Here is a 21,127-nt window from a genome sequence, read left to right as displayed (position 1 = left end):
TCGCAAAGGAAAAAGTTACTTCGAATGACCTCAGCTACCCCTCCATTTTCGGCTGTAATAATAATTGTGGAACACCCTGTATGCATATAATACGGCAATCTTGGCCTCATCCTGGTATAATAATTATGCTAGCTTGAAAGTAATGATAATTAGCTGAAAATTATTTTTCCACAAGGATGGTAATACTCAACCTAACAAAATTAATATTAACAATTATGAAATTCTATAGACCCATACAGTTTATCTAGGTATAATTCTAGATTCTAAACTCAATTAGACCCCAGCTATACAAGACAGAACCCAAAAAAACTATCCTAGATTATTGTACCCACTAATAAATCCCAAAAGTTCTACAAAAACAAAAATTAAAAGAACACTATACCCAGTATGTACCAGAACAATTCTCACATACTGATATTAAATCTGGGCCACAGTCTCAAAAACAAATAAATAAATAAAATAAATTCCTTAGAATCATTCTAAACAAAGACAGGCACACTCGTATAAAAGATCTTCGCGAACAAATAAACGCTCCCATAGTGGTACATACATGCTAAAATCCCAAACAAACAGCTACAACTTCAACCATACAAAAATCAGACAAATTTTACTACCGATCAAATGAAAACCAACTAACACTACTAAATCTAATCAAATCTCTCCCCTTACCAAGCATATAGGATTTTGAATGTTTTATCTTATAAAATACACAAAATAATAAATTAAACATAAACGAACAACAGACATAGAAGTCAATAATTTTCTACTCACTCAAGTTAGATACAGACTGAAAATTATAAAAATCTAGGCACTGTAACACACAAAAGAAAAAGAAAAAAAATGCTCGGTAGGATTTCGCTGGGAGTCTTCGGTTCGTGAGGATCTCGCAACTTAGAATCCCGAGGGCACTAGTGCCACCGCTCTCTTCCAAGGGTTAAGGCAAGGTGTACAATCACACACAGAATATTCCTTCATCCCTGAGCACGTCCAGCAGGAGGTCCCCAACGACTGCCTTGGATAAGGCCTTGGCTCTTTGTCGGGGTTCCGATGAGGCGAAGTTCCCCGAGTCCGCCGGTGGAATTGTTGCTAGGAACCGCAAAAACAACGATTATCTTTAATAAAGGAATAACCCAATCCTTCTCGTTCTACTCCTCCGAATTGCCAGAAAACTCGAAGGAGATTAACGTTGACCCACGCTGGAACATTTTGGTGCTAGATTCCGAGTCCGACGCTCGTGGCCTTCGAGGGAAGGATAGAATAAGAAAGGAAAAAAAATCCTTTAATATTTATTTCTTTTAGATGTTTCAATGGCCTTCAAATTTTGAACCTTGTTTTAATCTCTTCTATGTCTCAGCACACTGTTTTACTTTACTTATTTTTAAGTATATTCCCCTTTTTGGGCGATATATTATGGAACGTGGATCACATTCATACGGAATCATTGTTCTCTTACAAACGCTGACGTTGAAATTTTCCAGTGTCTTTATCAAGCCCACTTTTGTTTGGTATACTGCAAACCGTGCACCTACATGGAAAATTACAAATTAGATTGAAATAAACATGATACAACATTTGTCGAATATTATGCATTGAGCATCGATCGAAGTTACAGAAATATATGGGCTGTTGAAAACTTTAATGGCTTATAGTACTCAAGAAGAGTGGTAAAACATTTTCGACACCTTGTATACCTACGGTCTTAAAAAAGTGAATACACGCACAAAGTGAATTGAAAGTATAATTAAATTTTCTGTGTTAAATTACCAATGCAATTTCGTGGGCCATCTCCAAAAGGTAAAAAGCTCATTGGATGTCTCGTCGCAACTGCATCATCGTTAAATCTTTCTGGGTCAAAGACTTCTGGATTTGGATAAATGCTGGGATCATGATGAAGAGCGTATACCGGAATAGATATTCCTGTACCTTTTGGAATTGTTACTTTCGTATTCCTGAAAGTGTACTCCCTGTTGCATTTTCTCCTCAACACAGTTCCTGTGGGATATTTCCGCAGTGTTTCTGTCGATAAGAAGAATATGTGATTTAAAATATTAGATCTATTAATAACAGGTGAGGTTGTCGAAAGCTTAAACCATCACCGATTTTAATGGCATTGAAATATGTTATAAAATACGATATTTGAACAACATTTTTCTGTTTCCCTTTGGCGTCGGTCAGCCCTAGTTTTTCTAGAGTGCATAAAGCGGCACCGAATGCGTAAGCCGGCAGCTAGCATCCATCAGAATTAATATAAAATACCGTCAACGTTTGTATTAACCAATGTGCACTACGAGGCGATGTTCATCGAATTTTATATATGCTGGTGTGCTGTATTTTATGTGTAACGTATGTCATGTTTCATGTGTATGTTTATAATGATCCACTGGAAGCTTCAGCAATGTTAGCGTATAAATTGATCTGCAAATTTGGCAATTTCCCCGGAATCCGTGATTAGAGCCACGCAATACACGGGTGACCCGATTTAATTTGTGCAAAGTACGCGTAACCCCGAGGAGCAGGCAAACCATTGACTCTACGGAGAAGTTGACCGACCCCGAGCACCATTTTCTCTTCGAGACAAGGTAAAAAAGATGGATCGATTAGCGATCCCTACGCGTACACTATCTCGGCAGGCAAAACTCTGTAAACTCTTCTAGAGGTAGACGAACCGCGATCTACTACTAAAAATTATGTTAGTTCCGGAAAATGAGGGGTTCCAGAGGTCGTTTGAAGTAACATTTTCCTTCGCAAAATTTTTCTCAGCGGCATCGTTAACGAGTTATTAACCGTTTATTCGACCGTTTGTTGTATTGGCAGCCTCGCGCCAGCCGTACTCGCCCCTCATTGGTCAGTGTTTTTCGTGAATAACTCGTAAAAAAGCCGCGGATTGCATTTGCGAAAAGGAAAAAATTACTTCAAATGACCTCAGGAACCGCTAATTTCCATTTTAGAACACCCTGTAGAGATCTGTGTATGTTCGTACACGGGCGTAACTTACAAGAAGTAGGTAGAAGTAGTAGCACAGTGGTAGAGCTTGCAAAACTGAATCTATTGATACCCGGTTTTGGGTGTAGACGGCTTATAGTTCTTGAAATATTTAATGTTAAAGTTTAATGTTAGAGTAACAAAACCAGTGAGATAAGCTGGTTAGCACGCTCAAGCATGGTTAGGCAATGTAAGACAATAGATATAACGAATCATAGCAAGATAAATGTATTATGTTGAGCAGTAACGGTCAAGATTCGATCTTTTAGTAAGGCAACAGATTACTGAAAATGAAATTTTCTTCATTTTATACATTTAAGTCCAAATACGTTGTAAATCAGATCAATTTAAAATTTTCTCGTAATAATTAATAAGCAATCTGTAATAAATGTGATTCAATTCACATCATCTTTGGACTCGTTTAAATCAGACAAATCTTAACTATAACCTGATGCTAGAATTATAAAAGTAAGACGAAGACTACAGAAAATAAAATTTTTTTTCCCTACACCTTTGCTGTGACAGACAAGAGCGCCTATTTATATACGTTTGTCTCCTTTCTTTCCACTATGATCAATCTTTCTCCTTGTCTACTGAGATGCGATGTTTTGTCAAGCTGAAGGCAACTATGGTAGGAGATGAGTGATGATCGATCTTGTAAATTTAGCCGTACGAATTTCATGTTAATTTAACCGTGCACCATTGTAATAAAGATCGTTTGTATATAATCATTATGTAAAAATCACTGCATAATTGCTGTCGCATTTTTTATTAATAATTCCTCACATTTCACAGTTGCCGTTAAACTAATGCAAGCATATGTTATGGGATTAGATGGAGAATAATTGTTGCCGGCAATGATCAATATACCATTAATTAAATAAATATATTTGTCAAATTTCAGATGCTCGAAATTTTATTCGAAAGTGCTGCCGAGATTATGCCACAACTTAATATAATATTTATATTGTCAATGAATGTATGTGTATACATACCTTTAAAAACTTTGTCTAAATATTTCATTTCTTTTAAATCATCGTGCTTGAAGGAACCATTGTTTTTCTTACTAAGCTCTTTAATTTCTGCACGCAATTTATCTTGCATCTGCGGATTCAGGGCCATTTCATAAAGAGCGTGACAGATAGTAATCGATGATGTTTCGAAACCACCTAGGAAGAAAACGAACGCTTGCGCAGTCAGCAAGTTGTCCGTCATTTCTAAAAACGATCATCGCGTTAGATATTATAGCGGGTATTTAATTGAATTCGAATGAACTCAGTGGATCTTTTCTTATTGACTATTCAGATAAACTTCCGAAAGGGCTTTGCTGTCGATCACGACGAAATTTGGAGGAGATGTAGGGAAGGAGAATAGGACTCTAGATATACTAAAGTTTTAGTTTCAGGAATTTAGTAGGTTCCAAGATTTTAATAAAAAGATCGTACTTATATTACAATGAATTCCGTGAGAAAGGAATTTTCTTCATAGAAAATGAAGAGCTTGAGATTTTTGAAATCTTCAACATTGTTGGTTGTGAGAAAATATTGTGTACAAATAGTTCGTTCGAAAAATAATTTAGCTCAACCGGTATCAACTTCACTTATTAATAAATTTAAAAATACAATGTTAAATTGTTGAAATTTGGGAACCGTCAATATTGTTTATTCGCTTTACTTGCTCGAAGAACAATAAACCAAATCAATGCCTGTAATTTATTTCTACACACCCTATACTGTAGTCGGGTCCGGTGTACATATTCAGGAAGTCACTACGCAAGGAGTGGTGGCAGGCGACACATGCGCGGGAGTCCCGCGAAACGGTGTGGCGCGTCTATCGCATGAACGTTATAGGCTTAAACTACAGTCGCTGCACGACGATTATAGATAGACGCGCCGCGCCGCTGTGCGGGACTCCCGGCGCATGCGTTGCCAGTCCACTTCTATAGTGATAGTGGCTTTGTAGTGACTTTTCCTGAATACACTGGTCGACCTCTCCAACTTTTTTACTTTATTGCGACTTAGGCTGATTTTGAAATGACGACGAACGAAACTACTAAAGCCAAGATGCTTTGGACAGGTGTCATTCAAAGCGTTAACAAAGTCTGTATACTCAGCTTTCAATGTGAAGCATTCAAAATTTTTAATAAACATCTTGAAAACTACTAAATTCTTAAAAATAGAATTTAATATTTCTGGACCCCATCCCATTCACTACACTCCCGTCTTTCTCTTCGATCGGCTGCTGGTTTCTTTTGAAAGTTCTGACAACTATTCGAATACTTTTACAATATTGTAGAAATGTCAATTGATAACTACTTGTTTATTTTACAGTTCTGTCTGTTTCAAACACTTCATATCTCCACTCAACTTCATGAAATGCTTTTATAAATTGGATGAAATAATTTTTTTTATATATATATATAATTCTGCTCACGTCTTGACTAGTGGAGAACATTACCATCAAGTAACATGCATCCTGTTTTTTATAATGTTGTTAAGACTGTCAATGAAGGTGCAGGAAAATGCCGTGATTCCACATACACGATTCAATGAATACTAAAGTCGAGTGTCTGACTTGAATATTTTGTGCCATAAATAAAACGGCTGCTTGAATTTTAAAATCATTTCGCAAGAAAATAAGTAAGTTGTGAATCATAGTTCCTTTTGCAAAATTGATTTTCGTGATGTCTAAAATGTGATGCAAGCAAATCAAGAAAAAACAAACTATTGGGTTGGGAAGAAATTAATTTCGGTTTGCACCAATAGATAGGATTATGTTTGCATTGCTATTCTTTTGTTAAGATTATCATTTTTTTGTTTTTAGCTTTGGTAGATGACACGTTTAAGTTACTATAGAAACAAATTCCGTGTAGTTTTGTTCACAACTGATAGTTTGTTGTCAACTTTAATGTGTTGTGCAAAAATGGACATTTTCCACACATTTTACTTTTTTATTTTCATAAAGGCAAGAAAGCGGCCGAGGCTCACAAAGTGATATGCAAAGTTTATAGCGTTGATTGCTTAACAGAACGCACTTGTCAGAATTGGTTCAAAAAAATGTCGTTCCGAAGATTTATCACTTAAAGATGACCAACGTTCTGATGGACTTTCTGAAGTTGATGATGAGAAAATCAAAGCCATAATGGAATCAAATCGTCATATAACTGTACGAGAGATTGCAAGAAGGTTAAATGTATCACACACAACAATTGAATATCACATAAGATGTTTTGGACTTGTTAAGAAGCTCGATGTTTGGATTCCGCATGAATTGGAAGAAATTCACTTAACACAATCAATCGGTATTTGCGATACGCATTTTAAAATAATGCAATCGACCCTTTTTTGAAACGAATTATCACTGTTGATGAAAAATGGATCGTTTACAATAACATTAAACGAAAAAGATCATGGTTCAGGCGTAATGAATCAGCACAAACCATATCGAAAGCCGAATTGCATCACAAAAAGATCATGCTGTCAATTTGGTAGGACTATAAAGGTGTTATGTATTTTGAGCTGCTTCCAAGCAACGAAACGATCAACTGAGACATTTACTGCCAACAACTTATATGAAATTGCAGAAAGCAATCTAAGTGAAAAGGTCAGAATTGACAAATCGCAAAGAAATCGTGTTCCACCACGACAATGCGAAGCCTCACACACCTTTAGCAAATTATTAGCAAATTATTAGAGCTTGGTTGGGAAGTGATGTCGCATCCTCCATATAGCCCCGACCTTGCACCAACGGATTATTTATTTCGAAATCTACAAAACTTTTTAAATAGTAAAAATTTAAATAATAATTGAAATGATGAGTTTTTTACTGATAAGGACCAGAAGTTTTATGAGCGCGGAACCATGAAGTTACCACAAAGATGGCACAAGGTCATCGAACAGAATAGGAAATATTTGATCGATTAAAGTTCATTTCTTGTATAGTAAAAATTGAAATACCAAAATTATTTTCCTGCCAACCCAATATTTTCATATTTTATTTTAAATTTTGTCTGCAGAATCTCGTGACGCTGATCACGACGTATAATTTTGTTACACTTTGTACCAGGGATTGAAAAGGTTTCGAAAATAATTGTTTCAAACTGTTATATGTATATCGATTCTGATCGAAACAGGTATGGAGAACTAAAAAAGTTTCATAATAATTATGAGTTATATCAATTCTGACTCATATCGGCTTCGGTTTCGGTTTCGGTTCTTGAGAGCCGATATTATATCTGTTCCGTCCTGGACGGATCAACACCGAATAATCTGTCAGGTCACTTGAGGGCCTAGGGGGTCTAAACTACGACTCCGAGAAAAGGTGCCTGACAGACCAATAAAATAAACCGAACCCTACGGGACAAGGTTCAAATATTTCGGATTTACAACGACGACCCGCTGTAACGACATTTTTTTACCGTTTGCTTTACCGGTTAGAACCGGTAAAGTAAAAAAAGGGAAATAGTTTTATTGCTGTACTTTAGCCGGAAACCCAAGGTGGTCTCCAACTGCCTTCGGTCGACTTGCCCTTTTTTCAAGGCCCTAGAGCAACGTCTTCGGAAGTGGGGGCAGGTTGGGGGTGAAGCCAATCAGGCTCCAAAAATTGGCCGCACAAAATTGACTCCACCCCGAGCAAGTCAACCTGCAACCCAAAATTTGTCGAGACAGCCAGTCTTGTCGGTAACTCTCACGAGAGATGGTCAATCACTCTCACGCACAACTGTAAACCCCTGGACCTTCTTCAAATAAACTGTGTTGCCTTGCGTTTTCAACCTAGTTTAAACCTTTTTTACAAATCAACTTCACCGCCATTAAGTTGACGTTGGAGGCGCAGCATTTGGAGGAGCAACCTTCAATCTGCGCACCGTACGATACATTCGTACGGCCCTAACAATATCGGTTGTATAACTATTATTTTTTTGTTCTGAATTTCGGTTATACTTGCACGTATTGGCAAAATTCAATATAACGAAAGAGATTGAACATCCTATTTCTGTGTTGTAAACAAAACAGTGCATTGGCCGTCGTCTCATCTTGTCTATAATACAAAGTATTTCAAAATCCATACTTTTAATTCTAAACGAAAATACAATGTATTTGTCACGTGAAATAGAATTAGAAACGAAATCTATAACTGAAATTCAGAACCATAAAATAACAGTTATAGAACCGATACAATAACGGTTCTGGAGAACCGAACCGAAACCCATATAAGCAAGAACCGATACTTCTTATCACAGTTATGATAACATTTCAGTTTTTCATAACTGTTTCAAGAACCGAAATCGATATCATAGCTGTTTTCAACCCCAGCTTTGTACAGTTCAATAACACTACGTAATGGAATTTAATTATCGGATGATAACATTTTTTTGTTTGAATTTTCTTTTTAATAATTCAACATCGAATCTTTCATGATACAATAAACCAAGTATATACAGAAATATGTATGTAAATGGTATGAAATAAAAAATCACGATGTTTCACAGTTCTCTCTCAACTATTAATGTAATATTATTAAATAACTCTATATATATATTAAGATAACCCTAAGTGTTATCTATTACAACAAAAACAAATATAAATCGAAACAAAGTTTTAGAAATATATTTAAATAATTAGTAAAATTATTACTTATTAAAGATAAGTAGCAGTCCTTTAAAGTAACTTCAAATGAAACATTTAAAACAGTTGATAGCTGCTGTCAATAAAATTTGAAAATAATTTGGACTGCAAAAGGTTAAGAAGTTGATCAATACATGGGACGCATTACTTAACAGCAAACAATTTAAGTCCAAAATGCGTTCCTTATACAACAACAACTGTTTACATGGTATTATTAAATCACTCAACCTTTTGACACGGTAGACTCACACACACACATAGATAATTTTCTTTGCTCGTCATGACGTAAACTGAGTTTCTTAAAAAAAATTTGGCTTATACATATAGTTTCACGCAAGCATAGAAGCATATACAGGGTGTCCCAAAAATGTCTCGCAATACGGGAATGTGGGATAGCTGAGGTCATTCTAAGTAACTTTTTCCTTTGCGAAAATGCAATCTGCGGCTTTGTTTACGAGTTATTAACGAAAAACACTGGCCAATGAGAGGTGACGGCGCGAAGTTCGAGAGCCCGCAGCACGAGGCTTTGACAGAAGGTTGGGACGGACTCGAGCCGCGTTCGAAGTATTGAACAAGTCACGAAGCGAGAACTTTCCGGATTTTTTTTTATTACGTAAAAGTGATATTTTTAAGAAAAACGCTGTTCACCTCTACTTTAGAACGTCCGAAGAATATTTACTAATTTTTCGGACCCAAAATAATATGTAGTTTAACCGTGACAGCCGTTTCAATTTTCTGGTGTGCATGACACCTCATGTGTACCATATGAAATTTTTATGCAAGGTGTACAGTGAAGATTAACAAAGTTCGTAAATGATATTTTAATTTAAATAATTCCGTGTCCGAACAGAATTCAACGAATGATTCGCAAAGCTGATTTAATAATAAATAATCGCGTTAAGGTACGTAAATACTTAGAATGACCTCAGCTACCCCACATTTCCGTATTGCGAGACATTTTTGGGACACCCTGTGTATAACAGTTGTAATGAAAACAAAAACTTACCAATATCTTGTAACTTCTCTGGGTGGTTCTTTAACTCTATCAACATGTTCACGAAATCTGGCCTAATCACGTTATTTTTTTCCCTATACTTAATAGTGTCCGACACAACTCTAATGAAAAATGAAGTAATATACGGATACGGTTGTAAGGACATCATAAAGAAGTATAATTTCGGCAGACTTTCTCGGAATGTAAACTTTAAGAAATTCTTCAAGGAACTTGAGAAAGCCATCTTTCCCATTCGCCGAAATTCACTTTCTTCATTCGATAATGCGTTCATGTTGATCCCAAAGGCACAACTACCGATGACGTCAGTCGTGAATCTTGCCGCTATCTCACGACACTCTATCGGCTCCCCTTTTTCTTCTAGTTTCTCTAGATGTTTTTCTAATTGTTCCGAGCATTCCATTATCAAGTGAAACATTTCCTTAAGTTTTCCAGATGTAAAAACTGGTGAGAGCCTTGTTCGCAGTGGCCGCCATCTCTCTGCTTCTAAATTAAAGATGTGCTGGGTTAATGGTTCCACCTATAACCATGGTAATATTGAGAGTTTTCATTTTTAAGGTGTGCTGCGAGTACCTACAGCAGAGCTGTTCAACAACTTGTCCGTTCGGGCAGCGATTTTGAGCCCAGGACAAATACCGATCGATGAGCTCTAGGTCCCACTTCTGGTGGGGAGCTCCTCGCGGAACTCCTCACCAGTAACAACACGTTATTTGGCCGAAGACGATGACAGAGATTGACTGTAGGTTAAGTCAAGATTGAGGGAAATGTAAAAAGCATCGGACGATCGGCATGTAACGGCAATGCGTGAGAGTGAGAGAGAGAGAGAGAGAGAGAGAGAGAGAGAGAGAGAGAGAGAAATTTCGCTCTTTTTTTTCCTAAGTCCTCATTCAACTAACAAGGAGAGGTCCCCAAGAGTGACGTTCACTTTTTGATGATGTTTGGTGTAGCGATAGAGCTTGCAAAGCTGAATCCGATGATATCCGGTTTTTGAGGCAGACGGCTTATAGTTTTTGAGATATTTAACGTTAAAGTTATTAATAAAAGACCAGAAAAATGCTCTGAATTACGACGCAAGACATCGTGCGGCAGGAGGTGGGGGTACTCCACGCCGTCGCGTCCCGTTTAGGTAGGCCAGATCGCGCCTCCCACCGTTCCTCATTCTCTAATATTTCTGTATTGGTACCGGTACCAGCGCACTGCAAGAATTATTATGGAGAGGGAAAAGCTGAGAGCCAGAACGTGCGGCGCGCACCCACCCCTTCCGCACGGTGCCTCGCATAGCCTTTTTTTTATTAACAACTTTAACATTAAATATCTGAAAAACTATAAGCCGTCTGCCCTAAAATCGGGTATTATTGGATTCAGCTTTACAAGCTCTATCACTGTACCAAATTTCATCAAAAAGTTAGCGACACCCCTGGGGATCTCTTCTTGTAAGACACTTGCACATAGCTTTGCCCCGTAGCTTTGGCCTTAGCCCGTAGCTTTGACCTTGGCCGCCGCGGAGCCTGTTGAACAACTCTGACTTACAGTAGATACTGCTCCGCAAAAGTTTCGGATCAGTCAATTTCACAACGAAGCATTTTGGAAATAAATGTTTTAGACAAACGTGAGGCGACATTAAACATTTTATTTAATGATCTAGGTCGCTACAGAAAAAGTTACTTCAAATGACCGCCGGAACCTCCCTTTTCCCGCATGTATAATAATATTGGGACACCATGTATAAAACAGGTTATATGCCCAGTACAAGGGGTCGACGTACCGTGAAGGGAAGTCTACAACGGGAAGTTCGAGAAAGTTTGACAGGAGTGCGTGTCAAAGTGAAAGTAAACTATAAAGCATGAAGCAATGAAAACACTGGAAATTGCCAAAATAAGCTCAGACGAACTGCGACAAATAGAAAAATCAACTTGTCAATAATGACAGAAGATATAAAGCCAGAAGAAAAAACATGTAGTACATATAAAAAACGCAAATGCGAAGAAAATAATAACGAATCCATACACTTAAAGAGTTGGATATACTTTGTGGCCTAATAACCATGAAATAACTTTGACTAATTAAAAATGTGACTAATTAAAATAATAATTTGACTGTAATTATATATACAATATATTGTAAACATTAATAAATCGTAAACCTTGACATAACCATTGTTTCAGACAAGTAACATTATCTTTCACACACAATCGAATAAATTACAATGAATTTTTTAAACGTATTGATTAGAGTCACCGAAAGAAGAGAAATTTGTATCAGTGTTTACAATTTATTGTAAACGTGTTTACATTAGTCTCTAGTCAAGGTTATGTCAAGGTTATATGAATTGTATGAATTTTATGCTCAAGGTCACGTGAAGGTCATAATATTACAGGTTATCGGATTCGTCTTGACCTTGGTTATATAGCCATAATAAAAATATATCATTCCACTTAAAAAATAACTGCAACGAAATCTCAAACTTGAAATCTCAAAAAATATAACCTTCAACAAATTTTTTGACGTCTAAGGCAAGGCCTGCTAAATAGCAGGGACCAGACCGAAATGCTCCCTTTCTTTTCCTTTATAACTCCATCTTTTTATCACTTCCCATAACTTAATGATGTGCCTTATAGCACAAGAAATGTAATTAGAAATAAGCTGGATGCACGAAAGGGACCACAATCAGTTAAAATGTAACCTACTGCAAGAGTTCTTTAACTACCAATATGACAAAGGTATAGGTATAGCAATATTAATAAGTTAGAAAATATATTGTACAGATTAAAAAAGCCTAGATAGGGTAATAGATGACGACATGCTAATTGCGAAGATACTGAGATATTCTATCACAAGAATACAAACTCTTCAGAAGTGCATGGGTGTCAACAACTAAAGCGGGACACACAATATATAGAAGAGGAAAGACTAACAGAGAAAGAGTAATAAAAGAAAAATAGAATGTAAAGTACAAGAAAGGAAATACAACAAAATACCCTAAAAAGAAACACACTATAAAACAAAATAAGTATAGAAAAAAAGATGAAAATAACAAAATAAGATGCTTTAGGAACAGAGATGAGCATTCATCTGCTGGTATAAATACAGGAAGCAAATCTGCATATTTAGCGGGAGGAGTAGAAAGGCCAACCTTGAAATGGAAATAGTGGGCTCTGACACAACATTGCGCATGACAAATAAAACAAAGAACATATATGTACAACATAAAGAAAATGGACTCTACAATGAGTGAGCAAAGGCCAGTGAAAGCCATTGTGTATCTGGAGCAACAGTAACATTTTGCCTAGGGTCTCGACACCCAACAATTTTAGTCGCGTATTCTTTACCTGGTTAACAATGAAAAAAAGTAAAAACCGCACTGAAAGATGCAAATAATTTACCCAATCGATCAAACATCTTGGCAACTATTACACATCAAATGGAATTGTCTCCTGTGTAATTGATCATATTTCTTCAAACATAGAACGCGTCTGATATTCACAAAAATTTTGCGGACTATTTAACCTGCTCTTCTAAAGTTTCTAGTGAAAAATTAAATTTATCTAATAGTCTCGTAATTAATACTAAATAATTGAAGTATAATTTTGCATCAAAAGAAAATATCCGTAAACGATGAGTAGAAAAGCAGGATATTTGTCTGTAATAATAGTAAAATATAATATTAATACAATTTTTGTGCCTACCTTCTCATTAATTACGATTCCACGATCATCGAAAACAGAAAAATCTTTGATGAGAACATCCTTAATGAGATCCATGTCACATACGACAACATTAGGACTTCTTCTTATAAAGATTCCAATAAGGGGCTCATTTTTGTATTTTTCATACAGCCGCCTTAAGTAGACGCCAAGTAGTAGTCTTCCGAAAAGAATATCTTTAGTATTGCCAAATACAGGTATCGGATCAGGCCCAGGTACACCTCTACATTTCCAAAAATCGAAAGATGATATTAAGTAATAATAGACAGCAACGAACACCAAAGCAATGCCGCAAAAAAGTTGGAGATAATCAGCCATGATAGATCACTATTTGTAGTTTCCTGGAAATAATATTTGAATTTACTAAAACTTATGAAAAATTACTAATAGTATTTACAAATGCTTGCAAGAATAAACATTCCATTATATTACTATCTAATTTGTACTTAGTTTCTTAACGTTTTTTTTTACAAATAATTCACGCTTAAGTTAACGGTATAATTCCTTATTTCAGTATATGTTTTGAATTTATTTGCATGTAAATGTTAATTCATTGCAATTTTAGATACATTTTCGATTTGCATCTTTATATCTGTTAAATGAACTAATTTATATTTGTCTTTATGGATAAAACTTGTAGAATTTAAAGAGTAAACTGTATAACTCGTGACGTTGCAAAATTGCGACGAAACGTCGATTCGCGCGTTTCGCAATTTATCGTCTCGCGACGATTCTTTATGGATTACTATACAACCTATTGTCACAACGATCAAATTCTAATTCAGGCGCGCGCTTGATGCGCTTCGAGCATTTAGGCGACCACTGCGAGCGAGTCGCACGACCGGAGTCAGGAGGCGTAGCCCTCGCATTCTGTATATGGCGTACTGATAATTCCGAGCCTCGTCTTAGATCATATACAGGGTGTCCTAAATCTATGGTATTTCCGGGAAACGAGCGATTCCTGAGGTCATTTGAACTATCTCTTTCCTTAGCGAAGATGCAATTTGCGGCTTTGTTTACGAGTTATTAACAAGGAGGAGCGCTATGCACAAGCTTCGAACCGCGTTCGAAACAATGAACAACGAACGTAAACTTTCCAAATTGTTTTTACTATGCAACAGTGATAATTTTAAGAAAACACTATTTTTTCTTATTTTGGAATATCTAAAGAATATTTATTAATTTTTCGGACTCGAAATAGTAAGTAATTTATCTGTGACAGTCATTTTAATTATTAATAAAAAACTGCGACTTTGCGATCATTAATTTGTTGTAACTCGTAACAACGTGAACCGATTTCGATAAAATTTTCAACACTCATATAAGTTACCAAGATCTATGAGAGGCATTTTTTAAATTTTCGCTATAGGCTCAGATAAAAAAATTAAAAAACGAGGGATTTTTATTTTTTTTTACGAATCCAAGTAATAACAAGATTTAAAAGGAACAGCATTTCAGTCATCGTCTAATAAACTAGTCCCTCTGTCATCTAAAAAAAAATGCAAATCATTTAGTTCAGTTCTTAAAAAGTTATTGCGTTTTAAAAGATGAGCGAATAATTTTGTGGCCCACTGTATGTACGCATATCTAGGCCCTAATAGTCGTTCTCGCACAATGAATTTCGCTGGACCGTACAGTCTGCTTGACGAAAGTGTATACGACAAAATTCTTCCCGCGATCCATTAAATAGGAAATTCCACCTCAAGTAGGTTGACTGTTTCCCTAAGATGCTTTGTATAAAACTCTTCTTATAAATCAAAAGTGGATTATAAGAAATAACAAATATTGGCTACTGCAAGATGATAATGAACCAAAACGTCGAAGCTCACATCGTACTGCGTGGAAAGAAGAAAATGTACTTCGTTGTACTCGGCCTTCACAGTCACCGAATGGAAATCCAATAGAAAATGATCGGGCAATCATGAAGATTAAGCTTACAGGAAAGGAACTCAACACCATGAAGCAGCTGGTTCGTCAAATTTGAATGATATGGAGGTCCTTGTCTCGAGATTATGCGATTGCCTCGAAGATGTCAATTAATTATTGATAACGGCATATCACTAATAAAGCATTTTAGTATACATCATCAAGGATTTGTGTATTTTCTTGCAACCTAACATCCTAAATATTTTTCGAGTTCTATTGTGCATGCTCTTGTATTATTTTTGCTAAATTGCCCATGGCAAGATGTGTCACGAAGTAAAATTTGTAAAATTTTTTAACAGGGTTTTTAGGGGCATGGTTGTGAACTAGCAGCTACAACGATTTTTAGGTCCTTTGCGAATTTTTCCATGTTAAGGTCGCAAGTAGAAATTGTCGGGTGATTTTTGTACGTGCGCGCGCGCGCGCGTGTGTGTGTGTGTGTGTGTGTGTGTGTGTAAACACCGTCAAAATACTACATTAGGTAAATGTTACAAAATGTTTATTCACGAGAAATTGTGATCTGCAATGATAGCGGAGCCGGTCAGCCGCATTCCATGCTGTCTTTGCAGTTCGAAGACACAGTTATCGAGGCAGTAGACGAGCAAAATACCTCAAAACATATTTTCACAATTAAGTATTGTCAATAATTGATTAAGTGGTCAGTTTTTGATGACGGTGCTGTGAAAGAGAACTCCGTATTGACCAATACCATTCATACCTGAGGTCGCTCCGATCGTGTCCCTTGCTCGATATTACCAGCAACGCGGGATCAGCTGTACATTGCACGCGGTCTGCGCACCGACATCGTGAATCGTGATCCACATTTTCGAGCAGTAAACACATCCTTAACTAAATGGGTGAGTTTACTATAAATGATATCCTTCACAATTCTTAAACAAATATATACTTCATGTTCTTTAACACGATTATTTATTATTAAGCTAGCATTGTGATTCGTTCGTTAATTCTGTTTGGATATGGCATTGTCGAAATGAAAATAATTACGAAAAAGGAAAAGTAATAATTTTAAAAGTAATAATTCTTTCTTAAAAGGTTCTTTTTAAAATTTACATTCCTTATTGTCATTTTGAAGTGTGCAGCATAATTATTAAGGAAATTTATTCCAAAAATAAAAACTGATGTATTAATCAAGTACTTTGGTATTAAAATTTTGTAAAATTCAAAAAATGGAGTTAATCACTTCGGCATGTAAACAGTCCATCTACATGTATGAGTAGGAAAAAGATACTCAAAATCCTGTTCCCTATAATGTATTTAAAAATCATCAAAATAAGTAAAAATGGGGAAAACTAAATAATTATTAAACTTTCATTATGCATTATACGTAATTATAAAATACAAAAACGAATAACATGAAGAAAATATATTAATGATAACTACATCTTTCCAAACATTCTTTCATGCTATATGTTAATGAAATTGCGTGAAGAAAAGCAATAAAAATGTATCATATAAGTATGTAAGACATTTAATATTTATTTATTAAGCTTTCAAACCTTATCCAAATTCTGAAGAACCGTAAAACTTTCAAGATCACCAAAATTTTCAAAACTTCGAGGACGATTAAGTCTTTCAAGAATTTTAAGGTTTTGAATCAGATTCGAAGTAATTCGACTCATGTGCCATTTTACAGATTAAAATTGATTCGAAGCGCTTCATATGCGATCACTATTTGTGAGTTATTCTCAACTCCTAATAGTAGTAGTACCAGTAGTTATTAAACAATATCACGAAAATTATTCATTTACGCTAGATATGACAATTACATTTTTGTATTTGTATTCATTTATATTTATCATGTCAAAACGAATATAGTAATATCTGATATGAACCGAAAGCTTGGGGAGTAAGCAAGGAACCTACACATTTCCTTGTCAACGTCAAATCTTCCAAATCTTTGGTCACGCAGGCCGGTAACACTACAAATTGCATTAAATCATTGATTGGGTCATTGTCGAAAATATTGGTAGGGGTAATTAAACAGAGAGTTTATTCTACAAAATATTAAAAATCGACTTTATAATTAATAATGTTATTATCTATTAGTTATCACGTTTTCAAAGGTGTATGAACACTTTTATGGGACACTGAATATGTATTCGTACCTGATAATTCGGAGATAATTCAAGAAATATTTGTTCTACAAACGATCTACAATGTAACTCAGTATAGAAATCGAAGACTTTGTTGTTGATGCATATTATTATCAGAATCACTATCTTTCAGTCTTGTGGTATATTGCAGTTGCAATGCATTTGCTATCTGCCGTCAATATTCTCTAAACTGCGGTACACACAAGTTTTCGCATGATCCGTATTATGTATAATAACAGAAAGTATTATTTTTTCGGACAGAGTTGATACATGAATCACTGTCACATTTATTGACAATAGCAATTAGTAAAATTCTCGTCGATATGAAGTTATTAGTCGACGAAATATCGCGACCATAATGGTTTAGGAATTTATGTATGCGTACATATATGTACATGTTGTTTGCTTTGCCTTAATTGGTAAGGAATTTGCTTATAATATACCGTTGAAACAATGTGTTTGGTACAAACTTGGGCACATTTAAAATAAAGTTACTGGAAATTCTATTTTTTAAATATTATTTTAAATATGTTATTTTAATTTACAATTATTTGAAATAATCAATTGAGATAATTGCGAAATTCTCTGAATCTGGTTTTTATTGATATCCTCATTGACATCCCTGCAAGATAAAAGTACCGGTTTAACTATATAAAATGATTGCTCGATATTAAAAAACAATTTTCTGAAGACTAACACTCCTCTTCTATCTCCCACGTCAGTGGAATGATTATTTTCTTTCCCAACAATATTAGATGAACATAGACAAAAATCTTTTAAAAATTAACTACATGCGTTAAGAATTTTCCTAAGAGCAAATAGTTGTACAGATTTTTTAATATAAAATCTTATTTGGTTTATATCTTTAGAAGAAGATTTTTGCTTAAAGCAATTTTTTAAATCGGATCTTTTCATTGTACATTATTTAAAGGATTATTCTTTTGTCAAAGAATTAATTATTTTAAATTGTTATTATTTCTAATAGATCGACATTATTTTTATTTTTAACTAACAGCATTGGAAATAATGATAGTTATTCATTAGACTAAAGGCAGCAAGAGAGATATCCGACAAAACGTCAGTCAATATAGTCAAATATACAATATTATAGTTTCTCCCTGATTATTAAAGCTTCTGCTACTTTTTCACAACATCTCGAAATTTTCAAGTTTGTACTAGATAGCGTTAGATGAATAACTCGAAACAACAAAAACAAAATTTTATCGTATTTAAATAACAATTTATTTAAAAATGACGTGGTTATTGTTGCACGATAAAGCGTGCAATCATTTTGCATCCGTTCACTGTTAGAATACCGTTGCTTGTATTAGATTGTATTTGTTACTGTAACGAGAAATGTAATTAAAAAAAAATTAATACTCTGTTTATTGTGGATATGAAACCGAACTTACTCAGAATCTTTATGACACTCCAATTGCGAATCTTCAGGTGCTGCCACTATTGACTGTCTGCATCAGAACTTGTGATTCAATACACGTATGGTGTTGAGACAAATAAGTTGCAAAATTAATGAGATGTGTATTAAAATCGACTTTCACAACAATAAAATATTATATATTATTGCAAGCCGAAATGTAAGTTTTCATTAGAATTTCTGTTATACAATGACAATAAATATTTACGTTAATTCAAACAAATTTACATCTGAAAGATCGCAGCGTGAAACACTTGAACACGTGACACAGAAGAAACAGAAAATATTGTAATTGCAGAAGAATATTACAGACGCAATACTTATATATAAGGTCTAGTTTCTTGGGATACAATAAAGGATGAACGAGAGTGGTAGGTACCTTATGGCATCCCCTTTTATAACATCTCGATTATATATCACCAACTACAGAAAGTTACGAAACATTCCACGTTATTTTTAATTGTGTGTATTTATTTTTCTTGTAATCTTATCTCCAATGTGTAAAGAAGGACACAGTACCAGCTAAATATTAAAGATTACAATTGTTTGGCTATAGCGCTTATCCTATTACGAGATTAAATATGTAGGAATTTAGGTTATACAACGATTTCTGACCAACTGTTGCCGGACACGAATTGTAAACAATCAGTCCGAAAATCGAAGTTGTGATACTTCGAGCTTAACGGCTCACCTTTATATTTGCAAACACCTCATGAGAGAGAGAGAGGGAGAGAGGGAGAGAGAGAGAGAGAGAGAGAGAGAGAGAGAGAGAGAGAGAGAAAGGGAGAAAGAAACTCGGGGTCCAACGAAACTACTTGGAAAGGCAGACTGTACATTACTATGAATACATCGTAATGCTAGAATAAAAACGATGGCGTAACTTTTTTATTTCTAATTTTGTATACATGAGAATTGTTTAAATATATTTGTCAGATTTTTCCAATTAAAATGATATCAAACACGACATGTATTAGACCATACATACTTATTCATTATATGTAGCAAGTACAGATGCCCACAAAAGTGTTCGTACACCAGAACAAAATTTGTTCAATTCAATTTTATTAGTATTTACATAACGTTCTTTTGGAATATGTTTACGCACACTTAAAGAACTTTTCTTCACAAAACAGTTTCTTCACAACAGTCTTCAAAACTGTATATAGGAATAAATAAAAACGAACCTTTTCTCTTTAAGCAAATACAGTATATTTATTATATGGTACAAATATCGGGCCACAAAAGTCTTCGTACACTTAATAATAATACGAATTTAAAGACTATTAATACTTCGTAGGATTACCTTTCGCTTGAATTACAGCTTGCAATCGTCGCTGCATTGATTGCACGAAGTTGGGAATTGCTTGTACAGTCGGTTTATAGGTTTTGAGATACTTAATGTGAAACTTGCTAATAAAAGGACAGAATGACGCTCTGGATTACACAGCGGGTCACCGCTCGCAGTCACTGTATTACCATTAATGTACGAACAACTTTTAAAATGCAATAACTTTTTTAGGATTAGACTAAACGACTCGAATTTTTTCGGATGATAGAGAGACTAGTCTGCTAGACCATAACTAGAATGCTTTTTTCTTATTTTTGCTTTTGCTTAGAATGCTTAAAAAATTGCTTAAAAAATAGAAAACTCATGTTTAAATATTCAAACTCGATTTTCTCAGAAACTAAGTTCCAAACAAAAAAAGATATTGTATATATTTTTCATGTTTTTTCATAAGAAATCACCGGGTGGCCGCTTTCAGGTTACCTTTCAGGGACACCCTATATATTTCTCTATAATTTACGTGAAGCATGAACGAGTCATTTCGACTGCGAGCTACAAGCTCCACTACTGTTACTCTATGCACATCACTACACACACATGAGCAGCCCCGTGTGGAGCTCAGAAGAAACAATGTCATATCGTTTCTCGCGAGTGTATGAGGGACGCTGAAGATACGTAGTCGTGACGAGCCACGGTGAGCCACAAAAGAGGGAAAGAGCCAGATTTGACTCACGGGTAGTAACATAATCGGTCCGATACTGTTACCGTTGATGATATTCAATCAATTCGATACCAAAGTACTCAATAGGAAGTATTGATACCGCTTTGATACCTTACAAAAGTATCGATACTGGTTTGAGACAATCAATGTACGTATCGATACCTGTTTGATACCTTACAAAAGTATCGATATCCGTTTGAGACTTCTATGAGAATTCTATAACACCCGTTTCACTTCTTTCAAGATGTTTCAGTTTCTATTAGACATTTCATTAAAACATCTATATTTATTTGATATTAAAAGTTATTAAAACAATAATTTATTGTT

General features: G+C 35.2%; 1 protein-coding gene across 1 annotated transcript; it reads right to left on the bottom strand.

The window, feature by feature from the left end:
* Nucleotides 1-746: 746 nt before the first annotated feature.
* Nucleotides 747-19,188, bottom strand: LOC117223226 (cytochrome P450 6A1-like). Its single transcript, XM_033475407.2, has 6 exons — nt 18,772-19,188; nt 13,305-13,663; nt 9,613-10,138; nt 3,978-4,199; nt 1,765-2,016; nt 747-1,525 (listed from the first exon to the last, which is right to left on the bottom strand). The coding sequence occupies exons 2-6, from the start codon at nt 13,638-13,640 to the stop codon at nt 1,344-1,346; spliced, it is 1,518 nt and encodes a 505-aa protein (XP_033331298.2). The 5' UTR covers nt 13,641-13,663; nt 18,772-19,188; the 3' UTR covers nt 747-1,343.
* Between the last annotated feature and the right edge of the window lie 1,939 nt (nt 19,189-21,127).

Source organism: Megalopta genalis, unplaced genomic scaffold (assembly GCF_051020955.1).
Source record: "Megalopta genalis isolate 19385.01 unplaced genomic scaffold, iyMegGena1_principal scaffold0026, whole genome shotgun sequence".
Taxonomy (NCBI): Eukaryota; Metazoa; Arthropoda; class Insecta; order Hymenoptera; family Halictidae; genus Megalopta; species Megalopta genalis.
Note: the sequence above shows the minus strand (reverse complement) of the source record. Positions and strands in the feature narration are given on the sequence as shown.

Excerpts from the sequence above, each read along its gene's own strand:
- LOC117223226 (XM_033475407.2), bottom strand. The coding sequence starts at position 13,640 with ATGGCTGATTATCTCCAACTTTTTTGCGGCATTGCTTTGGTGTTCGTT. Across the intron at positions 10,139-13,304 it reads GAATCGTAATTAATGAGAAG|GTGGAACCATTAACCCAGCA; the intron begins GTAGGCACAAAA and ends CCATGGTTATAG. Across the intron at positions 1,526-1,764 it reads TGGCCCACGAAATTGCATTG|GTGCACGGTTTGCAGTATAC; the intron begins GTAATTTAACAC and ends TTTTCCATGTAG.